The sequence below is a fragment of the Heloderma suspectum genome, chromosome 8, assembly GCF_057233095.1.
Source record: "Heloderma suspectum isolate Gila_16-S chromosome 8, 16-S_ref, whole genome shotgun sequence".
NCBI lineage: Eukaryota > Metazoa > Chordata > Lepidosauria > Squamata > Helodermatidae > Heloderma > Heloderma suspectum.
In genome coordinates, this window is record NC_139465.1 from 25739174 (window position 1) to 25764197 (window position 25024).

General features: G+C 45.5%; 1 protein-coding gene across 4 annotated transcripts; it reads left to right on the plus strand.

Annotated features, from left to right (window-relative positions):
• The first annotated feature begins 888 nt into the window (after positions 1 to 888).
• On the plus strand, positions 889 to 23418 carry ZDHHC1 (zDHHC palmitoyltransferase 1). Of its 4 annotated transcripts, XM_084813239.1 has the most exons (13): positions 889 to 1091; positions 7421 to 7519; positions 8355 to 8478; positions 8769 to 8987; positions 9458 to 9633; positions 10507 to 10608; positions 11382 to 11506; positions 11822 to 11980; positions 15291 to 15403; positions 17356 to 17441; positions 20083 to 20176; positions 21312 to 21426; positions 21832 to 23418. In XM_084813239.1, exons 3-13 carry the CDS (start codon positions 8476 to 8478, stop codon positions 22365 to 22367), a joined length of 1728 nt encoding a protein of 575 aa, XP_084669365.1. In that variant the 5' UTR covers positions 889 to 1091; positions 7421 to 7519; positions 8355 to 8475; the 3' UTR covers positions 22368 to 23418. The 4 variants fall into 4 exon arrangements, with proteins under 4 accessions (XP_084669365.1, XP_084669364.1, XP_084669362.1 ...); XM_084813238.1 differs by lacking the exon at positions 8355 to 8478 and having other exon boundaries at positions 7421 to 7571; XM_084813236.1 differs by lacking the exon at positions 8355 to 8478.
• Positions 23419 to 25024: the final 1606 nt, after the last annotated feature.

Below are 25024 nucleotides of genomic sequence, written 5' to 3' on the forward strand. Positions count from 1 at the left end.
CACTGATGAGTTTGGGCGTTATTTATTTATTACATTTATATCCCACTTTTTTTCCTCTTTTGAGGAACCCAAGGTGGCGTACATAACCCTCCTACTCTCCATTTTAGCCTCACAACAAGAACCCTGTGAGGTAGGTTGGGCTGAGAGCCTGTGACTGGCCCAAAGTCACCCAGTGAGCTTCCATGGCCGAGTGGGGACTAGAACCCGGATCTCCTGGCTCCCAGTCCAACTCTCTTGCCACTACAGAAGAAGCAACCACAGGTTCCCCAAGGGTCAAATTGAAACCGGCCCAAAGTGGCAAATGAAACTCGAAGTGCAACAGAGGAAGAGCGCTATGAAAGAGGCATCAGTTTGAATTGGGAGGGAGAGCTGGTTTTCCCTGGCGGGGTGTGTGTGTGTGTGTGTGTGTGTGTGTTTGTTTTGTAGGAACTTGGGAGACGTGGCCCTCTGTATTTAAAGCAAGGTTGGAGGGGGGCTGTGCGGAGACTGCGGTGCGATGAGGAAGCTTTGGGGGTCCTGAGCTCCGTGAGGGAGGAGCCGTGGCCCAGAGGTAGCGCACCTGCTTTGCATGCGGAGAGTCACAGGTTCGGGCCCCAGGCATCCCAGGCAGGGGCAGAACCAAAACCCGCCCGAAAAGCTGGAGAGCCGCTGCCAGTCAGCGTCAGCAATACTGGGCTAGGTGGAGCCATGGTCTAACTCGGTACAAGGCGGCTTCCTGGGTTCCTCTGGGCTGCGGATAGGAGAAAGAAGCCAGCCGGGCTTGCCTGTGTTGCGAGGCGCGAGGCGCAACGCCCGCTGCCTACCAGCAGGGGGCGGGCTACGGCGGGTGCCGCGATCTCGCCGTGTGGGCCGGAGAAAGAGGCGGGCCGGGCCGAGGCGAGGCGGGCCGGGCCGGGCCGGGGCGGGGCCTAGAGGGAGGAGGCCGGCGGCTGCTGCCCTTGCCGTCGCTATGGAGACGGGCCTGCCCCGCGCCGAGGAGCCTTCGGTCCAGCAGGGCCCGCCCTGAGCGAGGGCCCCGTCAGCGCCCTCCCGTTCCCGGGCATGAGGTGGATGCGTGGCCCCCCGGAACCTCCGCTGAGCTGGGGGGGAAGGTGAGAAGGGAGGACTCGCGGGCCGGGGAGGTTTGGCGGGCTGTTGGTGTTATGAACCCGTGTGTGTGGTGGTGGTGGTGGTGGTGGGGGGGGGGGCTGGGATTGCCTATGAGGTGTGACAGAACTGGGGGGCGCGTGTGGCTTTCCGACAGATCTCTGTGGAACTCCTGAGGTGGGCGGCGCTGTGCCACGGGTGTCCGTGGGGCTGTGTCTTCGGCCTTTCTGTGGTCCTAGAGCAAGCCGTTCTCCAACCCGGAGAGCACCAGGTTGGAGAAGGGCTGCTCAAGAGTTTCCCTGCATTTTTAAAAATAATAAAACAGTAGTCCTCTGTTTAACTGTTGCAAGGAGGTCAAATCAGTCCATCCTGAAGGAAACCAACCCTGAGTGCTCCTTGGAAGGACAGATGCCGAAGCTGAAGCTCGAATATTTTGGCCACCTAATCTGGAGAGAAAACTCTCTGGAAAAGACCCTGATGCTGGGAAAGACTGAAGGCAAAAGGAGAAGGGGACGGCAGAGGATGGGATGGCTAGATAGCATCACTGATGCAATGAATATGGACTTGAGCACGCTCCGGGAGAGAGCGCAGTACAGGAAGGCCTGGCGTGCTATGGTCCATGGGGTCACGAAGAGTCGGACACGACTGAACGACTGAACAATGTATGGCTGTGAGAGCTGGACTACAAGGAAGGCTGAGCTCTGAAGAATTGATGCCTTCGAACTGTGGTGCTGGAGAAGACTCTTACGAGTCCCCTGGACTGCAAGGAGGTCAAATCAGTCCATCCTAAAGGAAATCAAGCCTGAGTGCTCATTGGAAGGACAGATACTGAAGCTGAAGCTCAAATATTTTGGCCACCTGATGCGAAGAGAAAACTCTCTGGAAAAGACCCTGATGCTGGGAAAGACTGAAGGCAAAAGGAGAAGGGGACGGCAGAGGATGAGATGGCTGGATAGCATCACCGATGCGATGAATATGGACTTGAGCACGCTCCGGGAGAGAGCGCAGGACAGGAAGGCCTGGCGTGCTCTGGTCCATGGGGTCACGAAGAGCCAGGCACGACTGAACGACTGAACAGCAACAACAAGGCTTAACTTTAGGCGTTGCATCGAAGTGACTAGCAGTGCCGTCCTAGGCACATCTAAAGTAAGTAGGCACTGACACACTGCACACTTCCCTAGGAGTAAGCCCCATTGAGTTATGAACACAGAAGGATTTACTGCCGAGTAAACGTATCTAGGATGGAGCTGCAGGGGTGCAGCAATGCGATGCAGGCCGACTTGGGAGGCAGCCACGCCAGACTTAATCCAACTTGCTTCCAAGGACACAAATACGGGATTGCATTGCACTTCCGGGGTGAGGGCATGCGGGAGACACGCTGAATTCGGTGGGGCTGATTTGTGAGTAAACACTTAGAATTGTGCTGCTGTTAAATAAAGGAAATTGGGGGTGTGGGTGTGGCCTTGAGTGACCCACTGTTTATTTTATGTATGTGTTTGTTACATTTATATCCTGCATTTCCTCTAAGGCAACGTACACGATCCTGCTTCTCCTCTCCCATTTTATCCTCACAACAGTCTGTGAGGTAGGTTACTCTGAGAGTCAGTGATTGGCCCAGAGTCATCCAGTGAGCTTCGTGGCTGAGTGGGGACTTGGAACAAGGGTCTCCCCAGTTCCAGTCCAACACTAACCACTACACTACACTGCACTTGCTCTTCAGTCACCTGTAAGACTAATGGATTTTAGTGGTCTTCAGTCCACAAAAGCTTATGTCATAATAAATGTGTTAGTCTTTTAAGATGCCACAAGGTTCTGTTGTTCTTTCTGCAACAGACTAATGCAGCCATCTCTCTGGAATTAAATCTGTTTTTTAAGGAGGCACATGATTTTCTGTGTGCCTAGTGGACACAGGATCATCTTCCTTGGCTTCCTCTCTTTGGAGGTCAGGTTGGCAAAAACAACAACAACCTATCCCTGATCTTTAGGTTATCTAATCATGTTTTCCTTTACTCCCAGCTCAATTTTACCACTTCCTATCTCCACCCCAACACTTATTTTACTCCAGCCACACCTGAATAACACTCTTTCCTTAAAAAACAAACCCCCAAACTACTTCTAGTTTAACAATTAATCAGTGTTATTAGGTGCTGTACAGCAAGGGCTGGCAGAAAGTACTTCTGAATCTGCTAGCAGATGTCTCTGTGATTTGCAGTAGATCAGTAAGATTTTTTTGTCTTCCCATTATTCAACAGTAGCAACAACAATAAGGCTTCCCCCACTTCCCCCCCCCCAGTTAGACTGCTAAAATAAAGAAGTGGATTTTTGTGTGAGAAAACTGTGAACTCAGTTCTGTTACTGAAAAAAGGTGTCTTGTTCTTTAATTCCAAGTGTATAATCTCCTCTCTCCCTTAATTTGCACCTGACTCCAGTTGGTGGATCTTGGGGTTCAAATAAAAAACAAAGTAGATCTTGCAAGTAAGAAAGCTGCCCACCCCTGCTCTATAGAACATAGAAGTGACTCTGTTTCTGTCCATGTGGCTTGTGATCTGTGTTTATACATGGAAGGTAGGGTTGAGAGACTGTCAAGTGAATCATGGGCTGGTAAAAAGATGGGATAGGGAATCATTCTGACTTAGGGGCCATCTACACGACACCACTTTCAACCTTCATTCCATTGTAACTGTGCAGCATTGCAGCTGCGAATTAGCTTCTGCTGTGGTACATGTGCATTTTACTGCAGGCTTCGCCAACAAAGAAAATCCACTGTGCCCTGACACATAGCCATTGTAGCAAAGTAAACTGCAGCAGTTGCGCTGCCCTTTTTTTTACCATTATATTTAAATGCACAGCTGTGCAGGCACGTGAGGTTGGGGGTGCGACAGTTTGGGTTTTAGTCGCTGTTTTATATTTTAGGGGTTCGTTTGTCTGCCATTCCTCATTTGGCAGTTCTCCAGCCCGAGATTCTCATGATGATTCTCCAAGGCGTATGCCCTTGAGAGGTACGTGCCTACCCATTATTCCAAAATGGTGGCTGGAGTAAAGTTGGTCCTGGACCTTCTGCTCCTCCAAGACCCCCAGCCCTTGGCTGCTGACTCCAAAGCCATCATTGCGAACATACGTAGCTGCAAAGGTGTGGGAAATGTGGTTGAAGAAATGACCACGCTTCCCCATGCCTCTGTAACTGCACAGCTGTGGAGGAACAGGGAGGAGAGAAGGTGTGTCACAGAGTGATACAAGCACCAGGCATGCCTACCACACGCCCCCACAAAATGCGAAGTTGGTTTGGGAAGGGACAGCCAGCTCACAACCGTGGAAAACCTGCAGCAAACCAAAAACATTGCAGCAAAACATGTTTTTGGAAATCCGCATTTTCCAGGTGAAAACCATGGGAAGGCTGCGAAATGGTGACTGCGTCATATGTCCCGAAGGACCTCAACTTGCAGCGGCCCCAGAATAAATGGCTCGTGTAGATGGGGCCTTAGAAGAAGCCTTGTCTTCTCTTCATTTGAGGTCATCCAGTGAAATTAATTGGTAACAGGTTGAGGACAGACCAAAGGAATTGTTTCTTTACATGAGTAACTTGCAGAATTAATTGCCACAAAATGCTGAAACATCCACTACCTTGGAATGACTTTTTTTAAAAGACAAATTTATGGAGGATCGGTGTGTTAGCCTTGACATTTAAAATGGAAACCTTGTGTTCAGAGGCAATAAACCTCTGATTACCAGGTGCTATGGACAAATGGGGGATGTCCCCGTCTTGCCCTGCTTGTGAGCACCCAACCATCTAACTGGATAATACTACTGTCAGAATCAGGGCCAATCCTAGGATAAATAGTGCCCTGGGCAAGGAGTGCCCTTGGTTCTCCCCCCATCCCACTAGTCAGTTTTGCAAGGATTTATGGGGCCTGGTGCAGGTGTGATGTCCATCGAGAATGCCCTTGCTCAAAACCTTGATCTCGTAGCCACTGTGCTACAGGTTGCACAAGCCAACATTTGAAAAACCACATTCTGAGCAGTGGTAGTACACTATGCATCACAGAAGAACTATCACAGGTTTTACTTATAATATTTTGTTTTGTTTTGTAGCAGTTCCTGTCTTTTGGTAAGCATTCTTTATTTTAGAATATCCATAATTTTTATCTTTTAAAATAGTAAAGAAAAGTTATAAATAAAAAGGTATCCAGCTGACCTCTTACAGCTTATGGCTTTATGTTATTATTATTTATATAGTGTTTATAGTGTTTACAGTATTTGAAGTGCTAAGTGCTTGGTAACGTTCCTCAAAGTAAAGCTGTGTTCTACTGATTTTTACCTAACACAAATGACATCAAAGTGGAAATTGAAAAAGAAACATACTTTAAAGCTAATTAAATGAATATAATTTTTGTACTTAGTACCCAGACAACCTGTAGAACCTTGAAAGAAAGGATACAGATACTTGCTTTTTGTCCGCCTAGCTCAGTGCAGACAGTACATTAAAAAACTCACACACAGCCACTGAACTCAGCTTAGGACCCCTCTCAGCTTGGCACCCTGAGTGACCATCCAGCTTGCCCATCCGTAAGGCTGGTCCTGGTCAGAATGATGGAGCCTGTCTGTCTATCTCATTTGCATATTGCCTTTCTTCCAAGAAGTTCAGGGCAGAATACTCAAGGACTTGATGGCCCTTTGGTCTTGCCTAACATTGCAATTCTTGTGTTCTTAAACCCCAGCAATCTGCTTCTAAAGGCTGTGGATAAAAATCTGCCTTCGAGGCTCATCACATTTGTGAAACACCACTCTCTGTGCATTCTAGGAAGCCTTTTTGGTGTGCTGGCCTTTAAGACAGTAAAAGCTTCAGCCAAAAGGCCTCTTTTGTCTATTAAAAGCTATATTGCTTATAGTGCTTATAGGGAAGCTCTGTCCCTACCAAGTTGCATTAACATGTATCTATTTTCATTTTAGTTAATGGCCACTAAGAGGAAAGTGCTTCATGGGCATGGCTGGACTGCATAGCATGCTGAGATCTGGAAATATAAAATTTCCATTACTTGTGCTTTCCTTCCACTGACTGACTTTTTCCAAAATCCTATCTGAGGGTTTCAGACTGTTGTGATTTGTGAACTCTATCCAGTTCTCTTTCCTAGGAAGGATTCTAATTGAACCAATTACCTAGGGAGGTAGTGGGCTCTCCCACACTGGAGGCATTCAAGATGAGGCTGGATAGCCATCTGTCAGGGATGCTCTGACTTGGATTCCTGCATTAAGCAGGGGGTTGGACTTGATGGTCTTATAGGCTTCTTCCAACCCTACTGTTCTATGATTCTGTGATAAGTGGGAGGTGTTAATTACAGAGGGGATCTTTTTACCAAATGAGCAAAGGGAGCAGTTGTCCAGGGTCCACTGCGTGCATGAAAGAGAGAGTGAGTATGTGTGAAGTGGTTGGATGGGGGTGGGAGGAGTCTGCATTTTTTTATTTCATTAATTTAAAAATATTGATCTGGTCATCGCTCAGGTTCCATCTGAGAGCTATATGCAATAGCCTTGTGTATAAAATAATTTCCTTGAACCAATTCACTCAGTTTTCTGGTGTCCTGACCAACGAAAATCTCTCGTTCTTTTGATCACCTTGGCCAATCAATACATAGGACATCACATGGAAATCTTCTTTCTTTTTCCTTCCAGCTTGGAGACACAGTGTTTTCCTCTCATAAGAATATAAGAAGAGCCATGCTAGATTAGACCATTCTGTTAAATGCTCACAAGGCCATATAAATCTGACCTTGTGTTTATAGGTAGCATTTCCTGTGTAATACTAAAAGAGAATTATGAACTCCTTGCTTTTTCAGAGGTATCGATTGTGTTCAAGTTTGACTGGCCAAAGAAAGTGTTGGACAGCTTTTCTAGCTTTTGAAGTTCAAGACAGTTTCACCTATGGAAAATAAAGCAGCCTTCACTTAACAGGAATGGATGGCATTAATATGATAATACATTGCCTGCAGCAGACACACTTATCTACAATGGGTAGAGACTAAATGGTTCAAAGGGCCCAGCAAAGTTACAGCATTGCTTTCAAAGTAGTATAACTTAAAATGTAAAACAAACCAAATTTCTTTATTGAAGGCTTTGGCACCTAAGACGTTAATTCCTTTTAAAAAACCACAAAACCTTCTTAATGTTTTTAATATCCTTTAAGGATGCAATCCTATGCAAGTTTAGACAGAAAAAAGTCCTACAACTCCCAGCATTCCCCAGCCAGCATGGTGGGAGTTGTAGGACTTTTTTCTGTTTAAACTTGCATAGGATTGCACCTTAATCCTTCTCATTCACTTTGACTTCCTTTTATTTACAGAGAAAAGGACTGTGGGCCTTATGAGAACACTTCAAGCGCTACATGATTGGATTAAGGAGGCCTGAACTGCAAAACTGAGGCCATCATCTTGTGGCTGGGGTAAGGGAAGCCTCCATGACTTGTGAAACTTCTAGTCTTCCAGCAGCCTTGGGTTAGTCCAGTTCTAGATGTTTTGCTTACCTCATGATGATCGGAGTTTTCTTAGGATATCTGTGCTCTTTTGCCATGTGTATCAGATGCGGGTGTTGTGTTGAACTGCCTGCTTTTCACCCCAGGAATTCCTTGATAGTGGTGTGTGCTATTCCAGGAGTGAGCAGAAGGTAGATCTGCATTTACTGGTAGATCTCTGGGTGATTTTCAGTAGATCGGTAAGGATTTCTGACTCCCAGTTATTTAGCAATAGCAGCAACAAAATTACTCTCCCTCTCCACACTCCAAATTATACTGCTGAAATGAAGAAAGCTTGGAATGGATTTGTGGGTGGAAGGACTCTGAGCTCTGTTCAGTTTTGGTACACAAAACAAATTGCTGGGCTCAGAATTACTTAATTCAACATGTATGGCTTTTGCACCAAGCTGCAGTTGGTGGATCTCATGGGTTCTAGTAAAAACCCAAAGTAGATTCCACAAGCCTAAAGTCTGCTCACCCCTGTGCTATCCTACTTGCATGGTAAGTGTCATGTTTGCTTTAAGTTCTTGTGGAAATTTTTTGTCTGCCAGAGCAGTTTGTGCAGTGGTGAAGGTGACAGATCTCACAGAGACAATCTAGCACTTTTTCTCTGTGGTTGTCTGTCAAAGTACTGGCATAAAGGGAGAGAGTCATTAGTCTGCTCAAGCAGAGTTGCCGTATTAGTTGGGGATGAATGCTATGCAAACAGAAGGCAATTTTGTTTCGGTACCACCTATGCCTGATGGGATATTTTTCCACAATGCAGTAAGAAATACATACACATGAAACATGAATGACTACTGTGGGGGAAACGCCACAAAGCTTGTCTAGAGCAACAACACACAGGGCAATGTTGCACCTCATTTGCCCTATCAGTACCTTATAATATGGTAAGTATAACTTTTAGACCTAGCCTAAATAAGGCTCCAAATTGTCAAAGACAGGCTATGCCGTTTTACTTTGCCTAACTTGGTAGTCCTTCTCTAAAGAAAACTATACATGCTGTAGTATGTGGCGTTGCCACCTTGGTGGTCTTTAAGAGAGGCTTTTTCTGCACAGAATGCTTTGACTTCAAGAGATTTGCCACTATAAATTTGCCTTCTAGGAATCTTTCAGGAAAGCATTTTTTCAGCTACTCTCCTTTTCAGTCAAGGGCCATTTTCTTTTCTGCTTGTGGTAGATGAACATCTGCAATAAACCATCTAATAAGACAGCACCAGAGAAGAGTGATGAAGCAGCTCTTGAGGTCCAATCCCAGCATGCCCGGAGAAATGGCTGGAGCTGGCCTCCGCATCCATTCCAGTTTGTTGCCTGGCTGCTGTACCTCTTCTTTGCGTTGGTTGGCTTTGGCATCCTTGTGCCACTCCTGCCTGTTCACTGGGTTCCTGCTGGGTATATTGTATCCTTGTGGGTTAATGTTTCAGTATCTTGTTGCAGATACAGTTGTCATGAATCAGTGGTGATATTATTACAGTCATTTAGGAATGGTGGTGAATGTCTGGTGACCAAACTCATTCATTGTTCCTGTCATCTCCTCATTTTGCTTTTCTCCAGTTTTGTAGGAGAAACTGTTGCATTTGAGCAATATTTTACACTTTCATAAAGAATAAACACAATCTTCCTTACACCCTTTTGCTGTGAGGGTGCTTCTTACTGATAGTTCTGTCCATTTCTCCTATTCATTTTGCTTTTCCTTTCCCCAGTGAGTGAGTGGATAATTATTTGAATCTCTAGACTCAGTTGGTGGCAAAAGGAATGGCCCTTTTTCTTAAAGATATATTTAACTGATGTTGCATCCACTTAACTAGGACCTTGAAAGGTAGAAGTCAATAAATCTGCAGAGAGAACCCTTAACTGTGGCTGCTTCAGTGTCCTGGAGTGTTTTTTATCTGCCATCTAGTAGTTCATCTTACAGCAGTTTCCATTGACCCAGCTGATGACAGAGTGCGAGAGAAGAATTACCAGGGACCACTTGCCACATTCAGTCGGAGCCAGCACACTCATGTCATTGAAAACCGCCACTGCCACATCTGTGATGTTGATGTGTGAGTACTAGTTAGTCCTGCTCTTCCTAGTTTGTTCTGTGAGGTTATTGCACTGAATCCTTTCACAGACTGCAATCGGTACTGAAAATATCAAATGAAGCATAACAGTTGTGGAACGATACTTCACCTTGGTTTACTTGCATCGTGACCAGTCAGAGAATTGGGGATTCCCTGAGCATGAGGCTGTATCCCATGAACATATCAATGGAACAGCCATTCCTGGTCTATTAAGCTGCCCATGTAGCAGTCCAATCCTTGTTTCAATTTTCTTTTCTGGTTCAAGTTACACAAGCTAATATTGACATAGCGATTGTTTTTTTACACACCAGTAGGATTCTGTGTCTCTGCTGCCTCTTAGTTTCACTGGATGCCAGCAGCACCGCTGCATTGTATTTGCGGCAGGAGGTCACTGATGTTGCAGGAGCACTGCTGCTGCTTATGCCGGGACTGGTTCTGCAGGGTTTCTCTTTACACAACAGAGAGCACTCACTGTTTCTATGATTGCCTCAGTGACAGAGGCTGGAACGATCTTACTCAGATGTACTGGCATGAAGCATGGAAGCCAACAGTGGGCACAAACGCAGCCATGGTGCAACTCCCATGCATTGTAGTGGGATTTGGGTTGTTGCAAAATACAGGCTTAATTGTGTATGCAATCTGAGTGAAAGTAACAGAAGGAGAAAGGGTATGTGCGGTATTAGCCTTTAGTAGAGTCAGATGTGCTAGCTAATCTTCCCGCTTTCGTTGTGTTTTAGGCATCTAATGTAGCATCCCAAATTGGGGTGGGTGGGTGGGGAGAGTAAATGTACACTGTAACTGGATGCTTTGCTGGTTTTTATTTGCACTAACACGAACCTTCCTGTCTTGTTGTAGGAGTTCCAAATCAAAACACTGTGGGACCTGCAACAAGTGTGTGTGTGGATTTGATCATCACTGCATGTGGCTCAACAACTGTGTAGGAGAGAGGAACTATTGGTATGGGGCATGTACTTCACAACAGTAACCCACACCATCAAAGCTCCTGCAAGACAGCTGAACCATCCCTGCACCTTCTTGTACAATGTGGTATCACTACAACCCAACTATTTTCCTCCCTTTTTGAATTGCAGGGTACTACATAGATCAAGGCATGCCCTTAAAATCACAATCAAAATTGCATACATACTTGCTACAGTAGCCCTTGAAAGAGATCAGTTTGGAATTTCTAGAGCCATATATTTGGGAGTCTGGTCCAGTTGCTTATCTTGAGCCCTGGCTCATACAACTGGACATACAGTTGACTCTCTCACTGTGGTCCCTCTGGCTAGTGAAGACTTATGTTTGTGCTCTTTCAGTAGAACTGGAGTGGCTTATGCCAGTTGTGACTGACTTTTTTGGCATGTGTGCCACAAGGGGGTTGGACTCGATGGTCTTATAGACCCCTTCCAACCCTACTATTCTATGAAGTAAAATCCTAAGCATGAGATGTTGCCACTCCAGTTTGTATGTGTGCTACAGTACATATTCATCCCTTTGTGCTTTATGGTAGTTCTTCTTCTCTTTTACTGAGCTAGACCAACAGTGTAGTGCTGGGGAGTGAGGCAGGAGCACAGGCCTGACTTCATCCCTTAACCAGGCTTATGGGCCTTCGAACTCTTGTCAAGATGTGCCACAGACTCCCACTACCAATATCACGTGTTGGCTGCAAGTTGACCTCCATTAAGCATTCTGCTAAGAAGGTGCTAAGGGATCTTCTGCTTCCTTGGCAGGCTCTTTCTGAACAGTGTGATATCTGCCATCCTAGGCCTTCTCCTAACCCTGCTCATCGCCTTCTACGTCTTTGTGGAGTTCTTCCTTAACCCCATGAGGTTGCGCACTGACCAGCATTTCGAAGGTATCAACCTATACTCTGCATGGGGGACTGTCTCATAGTGGCAAGGTTTCCCCCTTGTCTGTCTGGGTCCTTTCGGTCAGGGAGCACTGCTCTTGATAAATATTCTAACGGTCGTACACTATCACAGTGTTCCCTGAGCTCAAGTTCCTTAGTAGTTAACTCCAAAAAAGACATGTCCAGGCTCAAAGCTTCCTACAGGCTGCACTCCCTGCTTGTCTTTACTCTTCAGTTTGCACATGTTCAGTACTACTTGCTTCCTTCAAATGTTGTATGGCAGAAACCTGGCTATAAATTCCCTTGATTTCTGTTTTCTAGACTTGAAGAACCAAACAGATGTGTGGTTTGTGTTCCTTCCTGCTGCTCCCATTGAGACTCAAGCACCTGCTATTTTGGCTTTGGCTGGGGTACAAATTCTCCTGGGCCTGCTGACTCTGTTCCTGTTGGGTCACCTGCTGGTCTTTCACATTTATCTCAGTAGGTATCACTTTCTTGTTTGTACAGTTGCCCAAGTTAATTGGACTCTCCACCCCCCACGCACACTGTAAGTGGAAGCATTTCCTGTCTGAAATTCCTGGCTGAGTAACTTTAAGGTAAAGGTGTCCCCAGCCAGTCGTGTCCGACTCTAGGGGGCGGTGCTCATCCCCGTTTCTAAGCCGAAGAGCCAGCGCTGTCCGAAGACGCTTCCGTGGTCATGTGGCCGGCATGACTGAACACCGAGGTGCACGGAACGCTGTCACCTTTCCCGCCGAAGCGGTACCTATTTATCTACTTGCAATTTCTTGCTTTCGAACTGCTAGGTTGGCAGGAGCTGGGACTGAAGACGGGAGCTCACTCCGTCACGCGGCACTCGGGTCTCGAACTGCTGTCCTGCCGACCTTCCGGTCTGCAGTTCAGCGTCTTAACCACTAAGCCACCGCGGCCCTTTAGCTCCTGTTTTTCCCTTAGTGTGGTAGTGGTAGTAAAATAAACATAAGCATTTATATAGCACTTCAGAGTTCAGAGCATTTCATATACAGTGATCCAGTTCTCATGTAATGATCAACTGACCAGGTTCACGTGATGTGTGAACCAGGACCTCTGGGTTGTTGAGAGTTTTAAGCCAAAAACGAACTGTGGATTAAAACTCTGGATTGTTTCCCCCTCACCAACCCAGAGTTCCAGGTTCGCAAGTCATGCTGAACAAGCCAGGAAGTGGGTTGTCTTCACACCCTGATGCAAAGCGGAAGCAGTGAGGAGGCAGTGCACTCACTCACTCCTATGCAGCCCCAAGAACCCATGGTTGTCATTGTGCGGGACCCTAGTCAGTATCTTGTTGAAATTTTTACAATAACCTTATGTAGGTGAGTTATTTGTTGCAGTGTTGCAGATGTGGGTGGGCTGAGGTTTATCTAGGGATAAGCCCATGGCAGAGGTGAGATTTGTGTAGGGGGATTCCTGGTTCAATCAGCTTCATGGCTAAGCTATACGAGCTTTTTATCTCCTTGTCACTGCCTGCCGCCTAAGAATGGGGTGGGTCTGACATAGGACCTTGCCACACAAACATTTTTTTACACAAGAAATGCTTTATGTATGCATTCACTGCATTGGATCCAGACATCAAACTGATCATGGTTTTGTGGCAGGGAAATTAAATTTTTTGAGCATCTAGTGTGTAATGTTTTGGTTTTCTTTAAATCCAGGAAATGCAGTTATTCTCCCAGGGACCACAGCCTTTTTTAGTGTAGTCAGCACTGCCAATGTGATTTCTGTTGGATATTGTTGTGATATGATATTCTCCTATGTTTGCATCATTTTGTGGTATTTAAAAGTGGGTATAGGATAGCAGCCTAAGAGTGCAATCCTATGCATGTTTAGACAGAAAAATGTCGTACAACTCCCAGCATACCCCAGCATACCCCAGCCAGCCATGCTGGGAGTTGTAGGACATTTTTCTGTCTAAACATGCATAGGATTGTACCATTAGTTACAATTAATTTTTTAATGCTTTAGTGCACTGCAGTATCTTGTCTAGCCTTTTTAAAAGGAGTTATTTCTCCTGCCTAGCAGAGCTCCACCAGTTTGTAAACATTTCATTATTCTTTTTAAAAACTTCCTCTTTTTATAGTTTTTATTATTTATAAATGTATCTAATTTTAACAGAAATACATAACAAGTTTCCGCCTTCATTGAAATTAACAAAAACTTACAATATGCAAACATACATGAGATTATGTATTCCTTGATCTTCAGTGGATGTATTTTTTCATTATTCTAATAGTAAATCAGTTATGAAATCAATCCAGCTATTAACTTTTGCCTCGTTACTTTCCTTCAGTATTGAAATACATTTTCTACAGATCTCAGATTCTCAACAAATTTCAATTTCCCCTCTGTGTTGTAGTTATTACTTAGAAAGTGCCTAGAATTTTCTAAGCACTGTACAGAACTTTTTAAAAAACAAGGAAGTCCCCACCTGTAGGCTTACAATCTAATTAAATACAATACAAAAGAAAAAGGGAAGGAGGAAAGAGGAAAAAAATAAGCACATTTTTAAAGTTACAGAGGGAGCAATCCTGTGTCCCCCAGACAACATCCAGGGGGCGGGGGGGATAGGATAGTATTTTATACTGTTTACATTGATTTTATCTGTACGCCGCCCTGAGATCTTAATGATATAGGGTGGGATATAAGTGTTTTAAATCAATAATAATAAATAGTTTGGTTCCCTGTCCCTGACCTTGGAGCCAGGGAACCATGCTCCCCACCCCCTCGGAGCTGGTGCAGAGGGAACTGCACTGGCTACTTCTCTGCGTGCAGAAAACAGAGCACAGAGGTAGAGAAAAGGGGGTGTTTCCAGGGGAGGGGAGGGGAGGAGACCAGGGCGGTTGCAATATAACAATTCCTATGGCTGCCCCAGCCTCCTTCCCTCCCCCCTCTGCTAGACCAGCAAAATCGCCTGTCTAGCAGAAATGCAAGTCAGCTGGAGTGCAGAGGCAAAGATCACCTCCGCTGTCCTCCTGCCCTGCATTGGGTATTTGGCAGCCCCCGAGTTTGGAGGTTGCCAGCAATCCACATAGGACTGCACCCATAATTAATTTTACAGTGAATGACCAGCTGGCATGGCTACTGAAGAGATGGTTCTGGGAGAGGAGGAGGAGCCGAATGGCAGTTGTTCCCAGTCCCAGCTAGACTAACGGAGGGGGTCCCACCTCTCCCTCAGATGAAGCTTACTTAAAGCTTGATTTGATTTAGGGTGTATTTTTAAAGGCTGTGTTCTTTCTTCACCAATAGTAGCATGCATATCTATCCTGACTTTCAAAAGGTGGGGCAGTAACAAATAGCGTGGCAACTGTGCCCATCCATTCATTATCCCTGGACCAGATACTACGTTAACTTGCCTTTGAATCGGAACTTGTGTGCAGCTTTTGGGTGAAGAGTAAAGCATGGCTGGGGCACGCATTCACTGATGGTCTGGATAGGCGATGCAGCCTAGTGGAAGTGCCCGTTTTACTTCTCCAGAGGCCACCGAGGACAGTTTTGCTGGAACCAGAGGAATTTGCATGCAGCATTTTCTCAGGCAGTTCTGCCTTTTGACTAACAATGTAAATATCATCGTATTGAGAATTAGTGGGTGTTTATTTACTTAAAGCATTTTTAACCTTCTTTAGCCAAAAAGACTCCCAGAGCATCTTACAAACATCAGTCATTTTGAGCTCTTCCTCATGGCAGCTTTATTCACTTTGTGTCCAAAGTGGCAGAGTTTCTATCCTTTTGAGTTAACGTACTTTCCTTTTCCCCTCCCTAGTGTGGCATCGAATAAGCACCTATGAATACATTGTGCAGCAGCGTCCCCCACAGGAGATGAAGGATCCTGTCAAACAGCTAGAATCCTGTCCTCCCCAAGTGCGGCCTATTCAGGTAAGGGTTGCAGTTTTGTCTTCCGTACCTTTTTATAAATAGGCTTGTGCACACTTGGTGAAGCCATGGGTTCAGCATCTCTACTGTCCTTCTGTGAGTCTTTTTATTCATGTAGTACTGTGATGTATTTGGTGAAATATGGCTCAGCTGTGCCACAACCCCCTAGTCTGCCTGCCTCCCATGAATTTGCTGTGCAAATAATGAAATCTTCTGTTATCCAGTGGAGAATTGGTAGCTTTGGGAAAATCTTACCTCTCATTTGTATGAAGTCAAGTTTCTAGCCCTCATGTTTGAGGAACAAAATTCAGAGACCAATACAACCTTGGACAGGGTTCCCAGTGGCAAGGGAGCAGAGTATTCAGTCTTTCAATATTCTTTATATAGTAATGTTAGAAGGACTCAAAGCATAGACGGGTAGGGGAAAGGGGCCTGACTCCAGAAGGTTCCTGACTATCTCTTTGAAAGACTTTTGATGGTGAGTTTTCTCAAAATTCAGCAGAAGTAGATCTCTCCCTTTCTTGCTTTCTCTTTCCTCACAACCTGACTGAGGCAACTAGGTTTTCTCTGTACCAGACCAGGGTGGATTGATGATTTAAGTCAGCAAGGAAAAAAAGGCCTGTTGAAATTAAGTTTCCCATTGGCACTACTTCAGATACTTTATAAACAATTGTGCAGATCTGACCGCTAAACCATGGTAATTTACAGCTAAATGGGATGTTTACACTGTTTTGTTCTTACAACCAGGTGTTGCATCTCTTTGTTGCACTGTTTACATTTTGCACATTTCTTTCCTTTTTTTACCTATTGAAGGAAACTTTAAAATATTCTAAATAGGGCTTTTTTTTCGACCAGCAGCCATGATGGTTTGTGAGGTTATGTATGAGAATATAGGAAATTAACTGTAGGGCTAATGTTCTTATATTGAGATGTTTTGATATTAACGTAGTTATTCTTGAAGAAAAGCTTAGTATTTACAATTTTAAAATAATAAAGAAAAATTCAATTTGCATTTTTAAAGTTTTGCTTAAAAAACATATTTTTAATTGCCCATTTTTATCCACAGACCAATCCTTGCTTTTAACTGTGTTGACAATAGGTTGGATCCAGACTGAGTCATACCTAGAGTAGACCCATTGAAATCAATATAACTTGTATAACTAACTGAAGAATCATTCACTTTAATAGATCTACTCTTAGTATGACTAAGTCTGGATCCAACCCAGTGCTCATCTTGGAAATAAAATCAGTTACACATTTTTAAGAAAATAATTCGGACTCTGCAAGTAGATTATAGACCTACTTGTTCACTCTGTTTGCTGCATGGTGAGAGATGTTTCAGCTTCTATAGTAGTGCTTACTATAGTGCTTCTATAGTAGTGCTTCTACAGTAGTTAGGAGTTGCATATATAAGATACTTAGGCAGTACTATACTGGGCTAAGACTGAGCTGCCAGAGGGAGTTGCAAGCTGTGATTTGAAGGCACTAGAACAGGGCTGGTAGGGAGACATCCCCTTATTAGATGTACTGATATTGTTGGTCCCTCCTCAACTAAACGCAACCAAAATGTTCTTATTGCTCATTAATGGATGCCTAATCCTTCCATGTTTATTAACAAAAATACAGTTACAAAAAACAACTGTTAAGGGCTTGTGCATGGTTGAGGTTGCAATCAATGCATGTTTACCTGAGAGTAAGCCCCAGGGAACATAGTTGGACCTACTTTGCAGCAAGTACACATAGGATCAGGCCTGTTAAATGTTACTGGAATAATGATATTGAAATCTACAAGTGCCTGTGTATCTTTACAGTACTGTGTTTCTTCACTAGTCTGAGATGTGGAGGCTGCTGTATGAATAGGGTTTCATAGTAATTTTGACTTGTAATAAAGACAGGGACACTAACTTGCCAGAATGCCCTGGCTGTTCATTTAAAATAACTCCTTTACATTTCAGGAAATGCAGTTTTATGCAGGAAGCCTTGGATACACCAATTCTGAGATCCAGGTGGAGGACTCTTCAGGATTGGCATCTGGGAAAGAGTGAGTAGAACTAGTGCGAAGTTGATTCTCACATAATTCAGCTTTCTCAGAAGTTGTCATCATGGACAAATACAGCAAATAACTGTATTAGCGCTTCCTGTTTCTGCAAGTATTTGAGAAGTCACAACACCATTCTTAACTTAGATATCCTCATAGCTACAAGGTTAACTGCTTGTGTGAATAGGCTATAAGACAATTTCCCCTGTTTGTGTCCTGTATATGGATGTTACTAAAGCCATTTCGGTCAGAAGAAATTCTGATAGTATGGCCAAACTAGAACTACAGTAGCAAGGGCTCAATGGACTGACAAAGGGAGCAGTGTTTTTATCAGTAACAAGCCTTTGTGTTTATAGCGCTTTTCCAGAGTGCTCAACGCATTTCATGCCTTACCAGAGTAAATCTTTACAATTGCTTTCTAAAGTGGCCCAGTATTATATTACAGACATGGGGCTCAGGCTGAGAGAGAGAGTGGCATGGTTTACACATAATGCTAACTCATGATATGGGTTGTTGAATGCTGGGTTATGTGTTAATGTGACCACACTAACAAACCATGGTTTGTTAACCATGGGTTGCAGTTACATGACAACCCAGAACTGTGGATTATTCATGGGTTGCTTCACCAGGCTACAGGGGCGGCGGGCAAGAGTGGTACCCCCCTCCCCAGTACTACATGCCAGTGCTACAGTGCCACATTTGGGATACAGGGAGGGAGTGGGCAAAGGAGGAGGGAAACAAACAACCCAGGGATGGAGAAAACAAACCCTGGTTAGTTTGATCATCTGTCAGATAAACCATGGGTTAGCGTTACATACAAACCAGTGTTTTGTTGAAGGCCACTCAGTGGGGCGGTTCACATGATTAAACAGCCCACCGTGGTTTATTTAATGGCATGTGGGCCAGCATTTTGAATATTCACGCCACAACTGTGACTTTTTGTGTTTGAACCCATCTGGGGTAGGCTCTGTGAGGGTTAAACAACCCTCACATAACCATGGCTTGTTTTAGGCTTATGAGAGGTTTGTTTAACCCTCGCACAATCCATCCTGTGGGGTTCAGACGACAAGAGAAGCCGCAGTTTGAATATTCAGATTCCACCAGGCACATGCTGTATAAGTGGGTATATAAGCGGGTGCCAGTTGTATGTTACCTCCTTTTATAATTAGCTTCTGGACATCACATGAGCATAGGATTGACCCAACATCATTTCAATGTCTATCACAGGGATGGGAAACTTTGGGAGGTCAGCCCCCCCCCCCCGCCAACCACTACACGGGTGCCCAAAACAGTGGAAAAAACCCCCCAAAAACCAAAATGGTGTCTGCAGCTGCTACAGAGTGCCCAAAGGGTCAAAATTAGCTTGCAAACAGCTCATTTGACTCTTTTGGTCCTCCCTAGCAGCTCTGGATGCCATTTGTTCCACCAAAAATGTTTTTAAAAGATTTTTGTGGGGGGAGGTCCCCCTGAATCTTGATAGTGGTGATGGCAAGGGCCACACTGGAGGACTGTGGGGGCTGCATGTTGCCCACCCCTGGTCTTATCAAGGTAGCTTTACTGGCACAAGATACAAAGCTATTGATTATACTTAGCTAGCATATTATTTTTCTTGCATGACCATCCATTGTGAAAGCTCATGGTAGGACATCTTTGGGGGGGCTGGGGGACAAAGAGACTCGAAGATTCCTTTAGGCCAACATGTTCTTTTTATAGAAACCATGTTGAAGAGTGCAGAACAATATGATGGGGAGTGGGATGGTTATTTGTAGAGATGGGGAAAACTATTCATCTGCAGAAAAACAAACATTAAAGATGTTTGGGCAGATGTCCTCCAGCTCCTCTGCAAAGCATCTACTCCCTACCCTTTCCCATGCATGCAAAGCCATAAAACTGATAAGGAATAGTTACACTTAATTGCTTGTCAACTGAGAACAGAGAGGCCCTTTTGGCCAGCTGGGACAGTGTGTATGGCTTAATTCGGGCTTCTTTATGCTTTATAAGTAAGTAAACTTATTTATTTGGCATAATCCATAACAAAACTATAGCATCAACACGAAATACAGTCCAGGAGTTTTTGCCTTGTGCCACCTTTCCATTAAAACATTATTATTGTCCTTTATTTGAGGGTCCCATTTTCCTTCTCATGAAACAGTACCATAGTTCATGCTCTGCAGCTGAGCAATCACACATCTTGAAAGAACCAGAGCATGCCCTTCCCCAACCTGGTGCCCTCCAGATGTCTTAGACTACAACTCCCAGCATGCCCCAGCCAGCTGTGCTGGCTGGGGCATGCTGGGGGTTGTAGTCCAACACATCTGGGGGGCACTAGGTTGGGGAAAGGTGCTGTATGGAAAGAGTGCTTTGCCATCCAAGAGACTGGATGAGCCATGACTCAGGAAGAGCCATGACTCAGTTTTGCATGTAGAAGGTCCTGCGTTCAGTCCCTGGTATCTCCAGTTTTAAAAAAAAAAGGTCATAGCAGGAAATGGGAAAAACCTCTTTCTGAGACCCCAGAGAGCCACTGTCAGTCAGAATTGACACTACAGGGCTACATGGACAAATGTTATAAGATAGCTTCCTACATCCATGCATAGGGGCCCCAGGAGGATTGGTATGTGAGAAACCCACGCTCTTTTGTTTGCAGCCTACCCAAGTTCTGTGCTCGCACTGATGGAACAGAGTCCAAGCTCTTCTTGTCTGCTGAGCTCCCAGAGGTGCATGTCGGAGATGAGCCACAGGTGAGTCAAAGTATCTGTGAACTTTTACGTGTCATGCTGGCACTGATCCTTCGGGCATAAGACAGCGTACCGCATTGCCCACCGCATCTGTACTTGTCACCTTTCATAGCTGAACTTGTATCCTTGGCATCTTCTCTTCTGCAGTTACTAATCCTTAATTTGGTTATTATATATGCTCCCATTGGCAAAATCATTTTTTACATTGATTGCAGTACAACGAATGGGGTCTTGAAAGCTCTTACAGCCTAACTGTACTGAGGTTTTAAACTGGGTCAGAGCGCACCTGTTCGTTTTCCATGCTTTAGTGGAAAATTAACTGCCTCAAGCACCACTTTTGGTAGAAAGGTGGAATATGAATTTAATAAATGATTTCCCTCAATCTGAAGGACTTTGTTTTAATGTTGCCTTTTTGTCTTGGAAATTGGAGGAAACATTAGTTGCATTTTTAATAATAAATTAATTCATCCCTATTGCAGTTAATGGTGTTACATCACCTGGATTTTTTTATATGGCCCTGATTGCATTATTTATTAAGTTTATATTCTGCCTTTCCTCCAAGGAGGTTAAGGTGGCATATATGGTGTTTGTCCTTCATTTTTCTCCTCACAAGGACCCTGTAAAGTAGTTTAGGCTGAAAGATAGTGACTGGTCCAAGGTCACCCAGTGAGCTTCATGGCTGAGAAGACATTTGAATCTGTCTCTCCCAAGCCCTGGCCATGCTGGCTGGGGATGATGAGAATTGTAGTCCAACAACTGGCAGGCATCAGGTTATGGAAGGCTTCCCACATTGTGGAAGGCTTCACTCTTACCACTACACTATACTGGCTTTCAGTTAGTCGTTATTCGGTGTTATCAAAGCATTTAAGCATGAAAGTAAGTAGTGCTAATATGAGAACCATCACCGACCACTGTCAGGTTGATGATTTTACTTTCTTATCCCCCTCCCTCCAAAGGACTAAAATAGAGTGACTGGCCTTTGGTCACCCCCAGTGAGCTTCATGGCTGGATGGGAATTTGAACTCAGATCCCCTGGGTCCTGGTCCGACTCTCTAACCCAGCTTTTTCAATCTAGTCTAACCTTTATGATCACACTGGCTCTAAATTGCTGCTGCTTTGCCTTGCTGTGTACCTTCAGAAGAAGAAGAAAAAGAAAAAGAGGAAGAAGTTGCATAAGGTTCCCTCCTCTCTGTTGGAAGAAAGGTCTAAGGTGATGGCTGCCCCATGGTCCTCTCTTCCAGCTTTACAGCCAGGTAAGATGAGAAAGCATAGGAATCTGTAATCTCAGCTCTCTCAGGCAGGTTAGGATTCTGTGGAAGGCTCTTTTCCAGGCCAAAGAGCCTCTGGGGGAGTCTTTTCCTGCAGCATTACACAGCCTCTAAATATGGTGGTATGCCCTCTCAGCAACAGTACAACTGCTATAGTCACATGCGATCACCAGATGTCCAATCAATAACTTCCAGATTTAACCAAAGAGATGTCAGACCTCTTGTGTCTAGTTCATTTCTTTTTATGAATCAAACAGTTTCTAGTACTTCCACATTCCTAAGGCTGAGAAGAAGACCTGAAGCTCCATTCAGTCTGCTACTGGGCTTCTCTATATAGGAAGGAAAGAACATTTCCTGACACACATACGACCTTTTTTTTCCCCTTTGCAGAATTGTCCATCACAGCTGCCACCTCTTCAACCTCATCATCCTCCAGCCTTCGCCTGCCCGTACCGACTGTCCCTCCCAAAATAGTCACACCCACTGACAGCAGCAGTCCTGTCCAGGCTGCAGGCCCTCCGGGTGACTATCATTCTGAGTCAGCAGAATCCATGGATGAGATCCCTGTGGCTCAGACCCGCCTGGGGAGCAGTGCCCCAAACGGAGCTTCCAAGAGCGGTGCTCGGCATCTCCCTTCCCCCGCAGTCCACTCCAGAGGGGGAGGGGAGAAGCACCAGAATGCCGGGCAGAGTGCGAAAAGCAAGAACTGTCGACTGGCCCCAGGGCAGCGGGTCGAAGAGCTGGAACTGTCTCCTAAGATCCCTGCCGTGTTTGTGAGCAGAAGTAGCGGAGAGCCACCCGTCCCCACCCCCTGGTCTGGTGAAACATCATCCGAACCCCCCCACAGAAAATGCTCCAGCAAACGGCATGGGGCCAATCAAGACTGCAATGTATGGGACTCAAGCACCAGTTCAACTGCAGCTTAGGCCCACCCACCCAGCCCCTGGTGTCCTAAAAGCCATAGCAGCCATGGGAGAAGCAGGAGTGTGTTAGCTGCTCACTCTCCAAATATATTGGTGTTCAAGGATTTAATCTCGAGTGATATGTCTCGCTCTCTGGAGCTGGCTGGTGTTGGCTCCTTGTTACCTGCCCTTTGTGGATGGGGAAGTGGGTTTATTCCATCACCTTTGTCGCTCCTGCAGCTAAGTCGTTTGCCTTTTGGAGGGCAAATGGTAGAAAAGTGCTCAAGGTCAACCGTCTTCCCTCACAGATGGGTGCCAGGAGTTGGAAGATTTCAGGGTTAAGACTTGTAGATACCTGCATTCTTATCCCAAGCTTGTGGACCTCATCAGAAGCATGCCTTTGCCCTTTGCTTAACATGGCAGCTGCATCATAACCACTGTGCAGGGAGGGGGCTTGGAAAGGGTGCTAGTCCTCAAGGGTCATTCATTTACACCCTTTTCTGGAAATCATTTCCTCGTTCCTCTGCCTGAAAGGGAAGATGCAAAGTGTATCGCATCCCATACAGGCTTTCCGTCCTCCGCGGCTAGCCTCACGGTGGAGTACTTGCATCAATTCCCAAGGGTCAGTGCCAGTTAACTTAATTCGGGCAGCTTCCCTCGTGTACTCTCTTGGTAGCAGAGGGCACTTTGAGTGCATGATGAATGGCTATGAGAGAAAGGACCAGGATGAGGTTGTAAACGAGGCAAACCTTCCCCCCATGGGCTGGGAAAGGCTTACGAGCTACCTCAATGTCTTCCCCTTTCCTTTTGGCGAGGGAACATGCTTTGCATCCAGAAGGTCCCAGGTTCCATCCCTGACATCCTTAGTTTAAAAAGGATCAGGTAGCAGCTGATAGGAAAGACCCTTCTGTGCCTGAGACCCTGGAGAGCATCTGCCAGTCAGAGTCGACCATACTGTGCTAGGTGGACAAATAGTCTGACGTGATGTAAGGCAGCGTCGGATGTTCTTGCACCAATATTCTGGAGCTCCTTGAACACCTCTGTTCACAATAAATTTTTTCTATGCTCTTTCCTAAATACTTTTTTTTTTATTTATGTGCCCCATCCTTCAGTGAGGAGGAGGAGCAGTTTTGCCTCTCTCGAGGCCCCGCGTGTCTTGGTGAAGCATCTCTCGGTTGCTCTCAGGTTGTCAGTATTTTGTGGGTTGCAGCCAACACTAAAACCCCTCCTCAAATCACTGCGCTTTTCAGTCAGTTGGGGAACAAGCAGATTTCAGATTCCCAGCTCTGAGGTCGGAGACAGAGCTCTGACCTTAGAGTGGGGAATCAGAGGTCTTGACCTCCCCCCTCTGACAGCTGGTGCAGGAAAAACCGCACCAGCTACCTCTGAGGTCAGGAACATGACTTCGGAGAAGGGAGTGTTTTGCAGTGAGGGGAGGAAACTGGGGAGGCCAGGATATTAGCCATCCTGGGGCCTGTCCAGCCTCCTTCCCACCCCCTCTGAGATGCTTTTGCTAGACAGGCAAAAAAGCCCGTCTAGCAAAAATACAAGAAGGGAGGACGGGGAGGCAAAGATGGCCTCCGCAGTTCCTCTTGCCCTACATAGGATGCTTGTAAGCCTCAGAGGGGGCTTATGAGCATCGAGGGCGCAACCCATAGGATTGTGCCTTTAAACACTGTGTCTATCATGCTTCCCAGATGTTATGAGTATAGATAAAATCAAATGTGCCTTGTGAAAGGATGGGGCACCTGCTTTGAATTGAAAAGATCTCAGGTTCGGTCCTGGCATTTTGAACAAAAGGATCTCAGTAGCCGGTGATGAGAGAGAGCCTTCTCTGTCTGAGACCCTGGAGTAATGCTTCCACCCAAGAGCAGATGATACTGACCTAGATGGACCAATGTTCTGACTTGGTATAAGCTTCACATATTCAATATATTAGAAATGGTCCACATTACAACACACAGTGTAAGATGCTTGGAGCACAATCCTGGATCTAGGCAAGTTCAACAGGCTGGGTCTGCAGCTAGAAATAAGGAGCTGCACTGGTCTTGTTACTTCAGTAGCAGCCGGTACTTGCAGCTGTCAGAAGTGAGGGACTGCTGATCTAAGCTAACCTGCAATCCTTAACTGCCTGGGGGTGGGGGGCAAGCAGATGTGAATGGTATTGATATGTGTACTTGTAGCTCTATGGGGCAAGTGGCACCTTCAGAGTAGACTGCGGGAATGACTTTCATGGGGAAAATGGTAGGGGGGAGAGAGATTTCATTCACCCTACCATCCCTCAGTGCTGTAGACCTGGTTGGATTCCCCCTTGGAGTAGCTGTGGACGTCCATAGTTATCAAGGACTTGTCTGAACTTACAAAGCCGTTGATGGCCTCTAGAGGGCAGAATCTGAATAGCTGTGTAGCAGGGCCCGCGCCCGCCCTACCCTAGCCCCTATATGCTTCCTGTTTGTCCAGCTCTCTCAAACCACTTGGAGGCAGCTGGAATAGATTTGAGATGGAAACAGGTGGTCCTTTCTGGGCCTGGAATGAAACATCATCTATTGTTGCTGCTTGGACAGATCTTCGAGATGTAGTGTGTGCAGGTGTCTTAATAAGCATATCTACACTAAAAACCAGAGTGGAGATGGTTTTCCACCTATCCTTCTGTATATTGGGATGCCTTGCTCTGATCCACC